Source organism: Apium graveolens, chromosome 10 (genome assembly GCF_009905375.1).
Source record: "Apium graveolens cultivar Ventura chromosome 10, ASM990537v1, whole genome shotgun sequence".
NCBI classification, from domain to species: domain Eukaryota; kingdom Viridiplantae; phylum Streptophyta; class Magnoliopsida; order Apiales; family Apiaceae; genus Apium; species Apium graveolens.
In genome coordinates, this window is record NC_133656.1 from 105223025 (window position 1) to 105232095 (window position 9071).

The 9071-nt window shown below is 35.1% G+C and overlaps 2 protein-coding genes across 3 annotated transcripts; one reads left to right on the top strand and one right to left on the bottom strand.

Moving 5' to 3' along the window:
• Positions 1–244: 244 nt before the first annotated feature.
• LOC141690219 (uncharacterized) lies at positions 245–2424 on the top strand. 2 transcript variants are annotated; one of them, XM_074494912.1, is made up of 2 exons: positions 245–401; positions 665–2424. In XM_074494912.1, exon 2 carries the CDS (start codon positions 731–733, stop codon positions 2216–2218), a length of 1488 nt encoding a protein of 495 aa, XP_074351013.1. In that variant the 5' UTR covers positions 245–401; positions 665–730; the 3' UTR covers positions 2219–2424. The 2 variants fall into 2 exon arrangements, with proteins under 2 accessions (XP_074351013.1, XP_074351012.1); XM_074494911.1 differs by having other exon boundaries at positions 250–401; positions 546–2424.
• A 2807-nt stretch (positions 2425–5231) lies between these two features.
• LOC141689997 (heat shock cognate 70 kDa protein 2-like) lies at positions 5232–8211 on the bottom strand. Its single transcript, XM_074494559.1, has 2 exons — positions 7895–8211; positions 5232–7150 (listed from the first exon to the last, which is right to left on the bottom strand). The coding sequence occupies exons 1-2, from the start codon at positions 8106–8108 to the stop codon at positions 5400–5402; spliced, it is 1965 nt and encodes a 654-aa protein (XP_074350660.1). The 5' UTR covers positions 8109–8211; the 3' UTR covers positions 5232–5399.
• Between the last annotated feature and the right edge of the window lie 860 nt (positions 8212–9071).

A 9071-nucleotide genomic window follows, 5' to 3' on the forward strand; every position in this document is an offset into this window, starting at 1 on the left:
CAAAAAATTTATACACTGTATTTCGATATAAAAGCTAAGGGTTATTTTGCTTGTTATCGTTTAATGTCCCAAAAAAAAGTTGAACGTCCAAACGGGCTAAAAATTGTATCCGGATCACATTTTCGTAAACAATTCACTCATCATCGACAGTGGGCTTCACCATTTTGGGCCTAAATTCCGGGTCACAAAAATCATAAACTAACGTCCCCGTTATAACGCCAGAAAATATCTGGGAAAAAAATACACGGCACTCTGTAACAGATACCGTCACTGCTTCTTCATTTTCTTGTCTCTATTTATTTTGTATCCATCTCTATCTCTGTATTGCACGCCCTTGTGTCTCTCTTCAACCCCTTCACAACAATTATTTGCTTCAACAATTCAAACCCTTATCTCAAAAGGTACTGTCTTTATAACCCAACTCTCTTTTTGTATAATTTTGTGTTTTTTCAAGAATTTATAGGCTTTTCAATTTTGATTACTGTTTGTTTTATTTTGTTGTACCGATGATGTTTTGATGTTTTTTATGTTAATTTGGTGAATAGCCATAAGTTTTCTTGGTTAAAAGATTGAATCTTGAAGTAAAAAGATTGAATTTTGAGGTGTTGGAAGAGAATTATATATGTTGAAGTGTTGTGTGTTGTTGTTTTTGTTGATTTTCTAGGAGGGTGTTTGATAATTAGTAGTTGGGTGTATTTGAAGTGCTTAAGAGATTATTGGGTTTAGAGATATGGGGGAGGATTTACTTACTACTTTGTCTATTGAGAATTATCATCCATCTACATTCCTGTCTATGGATCCAAATGGTAATATTCATGAGGATTCGGACCGGGATATGAACCGGGCTGTTGTTCTTTCGGGGCCTCCTGATATTAATTTGCCTTTGTCTGTTGAGCCTAGTCCACCTCCGTCATGGACTCATGACTCTTTTGATATGTTGGATGTTAGTCTTGGGCATCAGAATAATGAGACAGATTCGCTTCTTAATATGTCTAAGAGTGTTAGGAAGTGTGCGAAGAGATTGGATAGTATTTGGGGGGCTTGGTTTTTCTTTAGCTTTTACTTTAAGCCTGTTTTGAAGGATGAGTCTAAGTGCAATGTGGTTCGTGATAGTAATGGAGTGTCGGGGTTTGATAAATCGGATCTTCAGCTTGATGTTTTTATGGTTCAGCATGATATGGAGAATATGTATATGTGGGTTTTTAAGGAGAGACCGGAGAATGCTTTAGGTAAAATGCAGTTAAGGAGTTATATGAATGGCCATTCTCGCCAGGGTGAACGTCCGTTTCCGTTTAGTGTTGAAAGGGGGTTTGTGCGGTCTCATAGAATGCAGAGGAAGCACTATAGGGGCCTATCTAATCCACAGTGTGTTCATGGAATTGAACATATTCCGTCTCCCAATCTTATGATTTTCGATGAGGATGAACAGAAAAAATGGATGGAACTTACTGGCAGGGATCTGAATTTTTCCGTGCCACCTGAAGCAAGGGAATTTTGTTCTTGGAGAACTCTTCCTAACACAGAGTTTGAGCTCGAGAGGCCCCTTCCTGTTCTAAAGAATAATTCACATCCTTCAAAAAAGTTACTTAATGGGTCTGGTTTGAATTTGTCTACTCAGTCATCAAGCCATGTAAATGGCAATGGAGTTGATCACTTACCTGCTTGCAACAAGAGGAAGAAAGATCTTTTTCCGAATGGTAATGATGATGATTGCTGTTACACCACCAATCAACATCCAGAGCGAATTCAAGACATGGAGCACCTTCCTGTTGAACCGTCTTGGTTAAATGAATTCAGTGGAGTGATGAAGAGTGTGTATGGGCCTGTTACTGCTGCAAAATCTATATACGAGGATGACGAAGGATATTTAATCATGGTTGCCCTTCCTTTTGCTGATCCAGGACGGGTTAAAGTTCATTGGTGGAACAACCTTACACATGGTATTGTGAAAATTTCTTCGGAGAGCACCGCTTGTATGCCCTTCCTTCAGAGGAATGATAGAACATTTAAGCTCACTGATCCATCTCCTGAACATTGTCCTCATGGAGAGTTTAAACGGGAAATTCCACTTGCTACCCGAATTCCAGATGATGCCAAGCTAGAAGCGTACTTTGACAAAACTGGAACAATTCTAGAGATCATAGTACCTAAGCATCGTGTGGGACCAGAGGAGCACGAAGTTCCTGTTTGTCTCAGGCCTCCTAACGAGTTTATGTAGTCTCAAAGGCTTCATTTTGTTGGGAAAATATGTAAGATTAGCCATTTTAGTCCAAGATTACAACTTAAATCTAAAAAGAAAAAACCATTGTTATCATAGTTTTAGCCTTACTGTTTATAAAGTCATTTCAACTTGGATGGTAATCATTGTCTTTTGTGGCATGTTTCGCTAATTTTGGATATAATTCCTAATGGTCTTTCACTTTATGATTTTTTCCCATAATCTGAATGCATGCGTCCCATCAAATGTTATGTATAACATTGTTGCATTTTCATGTCATAGAAGCTATTGTTGCATATTTTTAGTGTAATTTTTATGGGAGTTTCTAAATAGATATTTTTTAGCAAGTATAATTGTATTGTGAAAAAATTGCATAACATTGTAACTTAATGTAAGTTTTAACACAACACGTTTCCTTCCACCTAGTCTGGCAAATTTTGTGGTTTCAATGTAAATGTGATTCGAGTCGTAGTATATTATGTAGTCTGAATATTACTATCTATTATCATGATCTGGATGAAGTTGCATATACTTACAAATTGTCCTGAAATTTGTTAGGAACTGTCTTCACTTTTGTCTGACACTGAATGCTGGTTGTCTGAAAATATCATGTCTAGATTCTGAGCTTTAGCTTGTTCTTGGTTGCCACCTACTTGCCAAAGATTAAATGGTTAATTATTAAGTTTTAGTGTATTAGACATTTGTGACCGTGAATTCACTATTATTATCATGATCTGGATTCTGGATAGGTAATCAAGTTGAATTTGTAAAAAAGCAAGTTGTATTTTCTTACAAATTGCAAACTGTCTTTAGATTTGTCAGTGTACTCAAATTTGTCAAACACTGAAGTTGTGTCTGAAACTATCATGTCTCAGTTTTGAGCAGCTTCTTGGGTATTACCTACTAGCCAAAAATTGAACAGCCAATTAAGAAGTTGTAGTATTTTATGTGAGTTATTGTAAAATCATAAATATTTACCATTTATTATGATGATTTGGATATATATGACGAAAGCAAGTTGTGTATTGCAAGCTACAAAATGTCATCAGATTTGTCGGGCACGTCTGAAAATTTAATCTCTGAACTTTGAGCTTTGGCTTGTTCTTGGGTCTCACCTAGTAGCCAAAGATTGAAAGGCAAGCTAAGGCCTTATTGTATATTCATGTTTGTTACCCGAAATTCTATACCTTTACAGTTCATTTGAGCAACTGTCCTGAGATTGTCAGGCACAGAGTACTAGTTATGTCTGAATATACCATGTCTGGATATCGAGCTTGGCTTTTGCTTGGATATCACCTACTTTGCCAAAGATTGAACAGCCAATTAAGAGGCTTTAGTATTACATATGTTTGTTGCTGTAAATGTCCAAATCGTCAAAACTTAAACATGTTACATGAAATATTCAAAATTCTCTATGATGTGTAGCCTCTGTCACTTGACAGATAATATCGTTGTCTAGGTAGACTGTTTTTATTTTGTTGTAAATTTCCAAGTTAGCAATTCGGTTATAATCGTCTTGACTGTTTATTTGCAATGCGACGTAACTTTGGTAATTATTTGGTGCCGCATCATGTAATGCAACAACGTGAAGAGTGATGATATGAATAGTTACACTGCATATAATCTGATGCAATGCTACACTGAAGAGATTACTTATGAGATTTCTTTCTGCAAACAACTATACTCCGTGCGGCCAAGATGTGCGTAATTACTTGTGCTAAAATTAACTGTCATTACAGAAATTAGAAAACTTGGTTATTCATTTAATAATTTCGTCTTTTCTATTCCTCGAAACTGAATATAGGTTAAGGAAAAAAAAGGAGAAATATGTGAACATTTAACGAGGCGACGAGCAACATAGTCAACTTGCGTAGCAATTTAATAATTTCACATTGCCTCTGTCCAGAGCCGTAAGCCTTATCTGAGATTTTAAGTGTTCTGTTCAAAATTTAAAAAAGTGTCGTACTAATTTCTTTTAAAATTTTTTACATGAAATAATAAAATTTGAAGTTTATAACAAAATATAATAATTAAAATACAAAAAGTAATTTTATTACATGATCAAAATTAAATAAAAAAACAGTTATACATGTAAATTTTAATATATTATACTATATTTTAGAAATTAAATATTTATATTAAAAAGATAAGTTATACATGTGACTTATGATATATTATTTTATAAAAAAGTAAGATATAATATTGATAAACAAAAAATATTCAAATAAAAATTAATTTATACATAAACTTATAATTTAGATCTCTTCAACCCATTATTTAATTTATTTTATATTAAATTAACTTGTTTCATAAAATATATACATTAAAATTAGATATTTTAAGATGAATAATATACCTAAAATTTGAATCATAATTTGAATGCATAATAATATATATATATATATTATTACCAATAAAAAATAACTATATATAATTATATTAGTTAACTATAAACTTTTCATTAATAGTAATAGCTTTCCTAGTCAAACTAAAATATTAATTGTGATTTACAATGCAACTTTCATTTTTAAATAATTTTTATATAAGTATTTATTCAAGATAATAATTTAATATTATTTAAATGTATAATATTTTTTTAATTATTTTTCATTTACAAATTTTTAACATTAAAAAAATTATATTTTTTTACTAAACATTTTTTTTCCTATTTTAATAAATATATACACAAAAAATGTGCCACTCGCACACCCTCAGCCACGGCTCTGCCTCTTGTATTTAAAAAAGGGTGAAAAAGAAGAGCAACGAGATAGTTATGTTTCTAAGGATATGTTTTTAAGGAGTATCAAGCAGTAACAGCTAATCCCCGAATCTTAAGTAGTTTCTCAGATAAGGTATGTGGAAAGATTGTTGTTCAGTAATGAGTTTTAAGTTCCAGACCGGACTGGTTAAATTTTGTACGATGGAAAAATCCCTGAAATAGCAAAATCATCTTGGTGCTAAAAAAATTTGTGACAATCTCATAACCAATATTAAGAATAAGAGATAAAAAGGATGGACTGAAAACTAGCTAATTCAACATTATAACTTGATAACCAAACCACATCCCTTAGCACGGAGCAGAAACATTCAACACAAACATAGTTCTCTCTACCACTAGAACAATAACTCAGATAACAAATTACTTAAAAAAAACTTCCACAATCACAATTCAACAACCATCTTAATCGACCTCCTCAATCTTAGGCCCTGCACCTGAGCCGCTTCCACTACCGACTGAGGGACCATCTTCATCCATTGCACCTCCGCCCATACCCATGCCGCCGCCACCTGCTTGATACATCTTGGCAATAATGGGGTTACAGATCCCTTCCAGCTCCTTCATCTTGTCCTCAAATTCATCAACCTCGCCTAGCTGATTCCCGTCAAGCCACTGGATTGCCTCCTCAACTGCGTCCTCAATCTTCTTCTTGTCTGCAGCATCAAGGTTTGAAGCTATTTTCTCATCCTTGATTGTGTTCCTCATGTTGTAGGCATAGTTTTCCAGAGCATTCTTAGCCTCTACCTTCTTCTTATGCTCCTCGTCCTCGGATTTGTATCTTTCTGCTTCTTGCACCATCTTTTCAATCTCTTCCTTGGATAGCCTTCCCTTGTCGTTGGTAATTGTGATCTTATTCTTCTGTCCAGTGGTTTTATCCTCTGCAGACACATTCAAGATGCCATTTGCATCAATGTCGAAACAGACAGTAATCTGAGGCACACCCCTTGGAGCAGGAGGGATTCCAGATAGCTCAAACTTTCCCAAGAGATTGTTATCTCTTGTCCGGGTTCTTTCACCCTCAAACACTTGAATCAGCACACCAGGTTGATTGTCAGAATAAGTTGAGAACACCTGTTCCTTCTTGGTTGGGATTGTTGTATTCCTTGGTATCAAGACAGTCATCACCCCTCCAGCAGTTTCCAACCCAAGCGAAAGTGGAGTAACATCCAACAGCAGCAAGTCTTGCACCTTCTCATTGCCTTCGCCACTAAGAATTGCAGCCTGAACAGCGGCACCATAAGCAACAGCTTCATCGGGGTTAATGCTCTTGCACAACTCCTTCCCATTGAAAAAGTCCTGTAACAATTGTTGGACCTTGGGAATCCTTGTAGAACCTCCGACAAGAACCACATCATGGACTGTGCTCTTATCCATCTTTGCATCTCTCAAACACTTCTCAACAGGGTCCATACACTTTCTAAAGAGATCCATGTTGAGCTCTTCGAATCTAGCCCTTGTAATTGTTGTGTAAAAGTCAATACCTTCAAACAAAGAATCAATTTCAATTGTGGTCTGAGCAGTTGAAGAAAGAGTCCTCTTTGCCCTCTCACAAGCAGTCCTCAACCTCCTCAATGCCCTCGCACTTCCACTAATATCTTTCTTATTCTTTCTCTTGAACTCTTGTACAAAATGATTCACCATCCTATTATCAAAATCTTCACCGCCTAAATGGGTGTCTCCAGCAGTGGCCTTAACCTCGAAAATACCCTCTTCAATTGTAAGAAGTGACACATCAAAAGTACCACCACCCAAATCAAAGATCAGTACATTCTTCTCACCAACACTCGAAGCCTTCTTGTCAAGACCATAGGCAATAGCAGCTGCAGTAGGCTCGTTAATAATTCGCAGTACATTAAGGCCAGAAATAACCCCAGCATCCTTTGTTGCCTGTCTTTGTGAATCGTTGAAATAAGCAGGAACAGTAACAACAGCATTCTTTACAGTAGTGCCAAGAAAAGCCTCCGCAATCTCTCTCATCTTTGTAAGAACCATAGAAGAGATCTCTTCAGCAGCAAATTGTTTGTCCTCACCTTTGTAGTTAACTACAATCATCGGCTTTTCAGCAGGCCCGGATACAACCTTAAAAGGCCATAACTTCATATCACTTTGCACAGAGGCATCACTGATCCTCCTTCCAATCAATCTCTTAGCATCTGAAAATACGCATAGAACAATTATCAGTCACTTGTTACATACAATTTCAAGGCCAAAGTACTTGAGCATCAGGCAATAACTAAAAAACACGCATACACCCAATCCAATAAATAAATTCAAACTTGAAATCTTCAAAAATTTCAAAATCATAAACTAAGCTATTTAAAAAAGCATATACCCAATCCAGTAAACAAATTCGAAATTTAAAATCTTTACAAATTTCAAAACACTTATTCACCCACTAGTAACAAATAAGAAAGACAAAGTAGTTTGCTTCATCTAATTACAATCATTACCCGGTAACTCATTCAGCTTAATTTTCAATTATACTTTTACATAAGGATTTCTGCTTCATCGATAAATTATTCAACTTAAAATCATATCAAAGATTATCAATCCAACTAGTTAATTTCTACTGGATTAAAACCAGAACCAGAGCAAGACCCAACAATCCGCAAATTAAATTCAGAATTTAGGCTGCCTAATGATTATGCAAACAGATAATCTTCGAGAGTCGAGACTAATATACTAGATTATTTCAAAAGGCTGAGATCATAAAAACCAACATAACAATCAAATAATCACCAAGACAGGGCATCTAAATTTTAGAAAATCTCATCTAAAAACCTATTTCAATCGAAGAAAAAAAATCAACTACATAAAACTAATTTAGCAATCACAAAGTAATAAAACAAATATAACGAGGAGAAAATAATAAAAAAATATATATAAAAAAGGCATACCAAAAACAGTGTTGGTAGGGTTCATAGCAACTTGATTCTTAGCAGCATCACCAATCAGCCTCTCGGTATCCGTAAACGCAACATAAGAAGGCGTAGTTCTATTTCCCTGATCATTAGCGATTATTTCTACTCTATCATGTTGCCATACTCCTACACATGAGTACGTCGTTCCCAAATCAATCCCGATCGCCGGCCCTTCTCCTTTTCCAGCCATTCGATAAATTTCAAAATTCAAAAATTAAATTTATATTTGATGATAAAATAGTTTCGCAGTGAATGAAAGTTGTGTGTGGTGGTAAAAGGGAGGGGAGGTGGGGGTTTATAAGGAGGAAGGAGGGTTTCCAGAATGTTCGGATGGTGGAATTTGGGCCGTTGGATTGGAACAGATGGAAGGGTGGTACCGTTTTGAATAGAAATATAATCCTTTTTTCTTAAAGGACTCCCGCGGTTTGTGCGTTTCTAGGTTCTTCCAGAGACTTCTGCTCCACCTGTTACGAGTTTAGGCGCTCCCCTCACATTTAGGATGGGCATTTTACCGACCCACACCTACCCGATCCGATCTCATTCCGAATAGTCGGGAATTTGAAAAAAAAATTGGATTCGGGGCGGGTAACATAAAACCTTATTAAAAAAAACGGGGATCGGGGTGGATATTAGGGACCAGGATATCCCGACCCCAAACCCCGAGTATTATATTTAATATTAATAAATCATAATTTAAATGTGTTTAAATTAAAATATTATGAATAAATATAATATTATGAATAAAAATAATGAAGATACGTTTTTAAATTTTTATTATTTTTATAGTAGAACTTGATTTAATAAAATTAATTTTAATATTATCTTTTATTTTAAATACAATCCAATTCGATTCGAATTTTTATTTAAAATATGATTTAAATTTAAATAATTATAAGGCATGATTTATTAAATTATTTTATTGAAAATGAATTATAATATATATTTTGTTATTTAATTAAAAAAATATTAGAATCCCTGATTACCCGCGGGAATCCTCGTTCCCCATTAGGGGCGGGGATCAAGGAGTAAAATTGTCCCCGTTCGGGGATCGGGGCGGGTTCAGGGAATGTGTTAGGGTTTATATTAGATTAAAGATTCTTCTAAGAGAGTCGTGTCTCATTGACATGCTATGGGAATTCCGAGAAGATTAAGG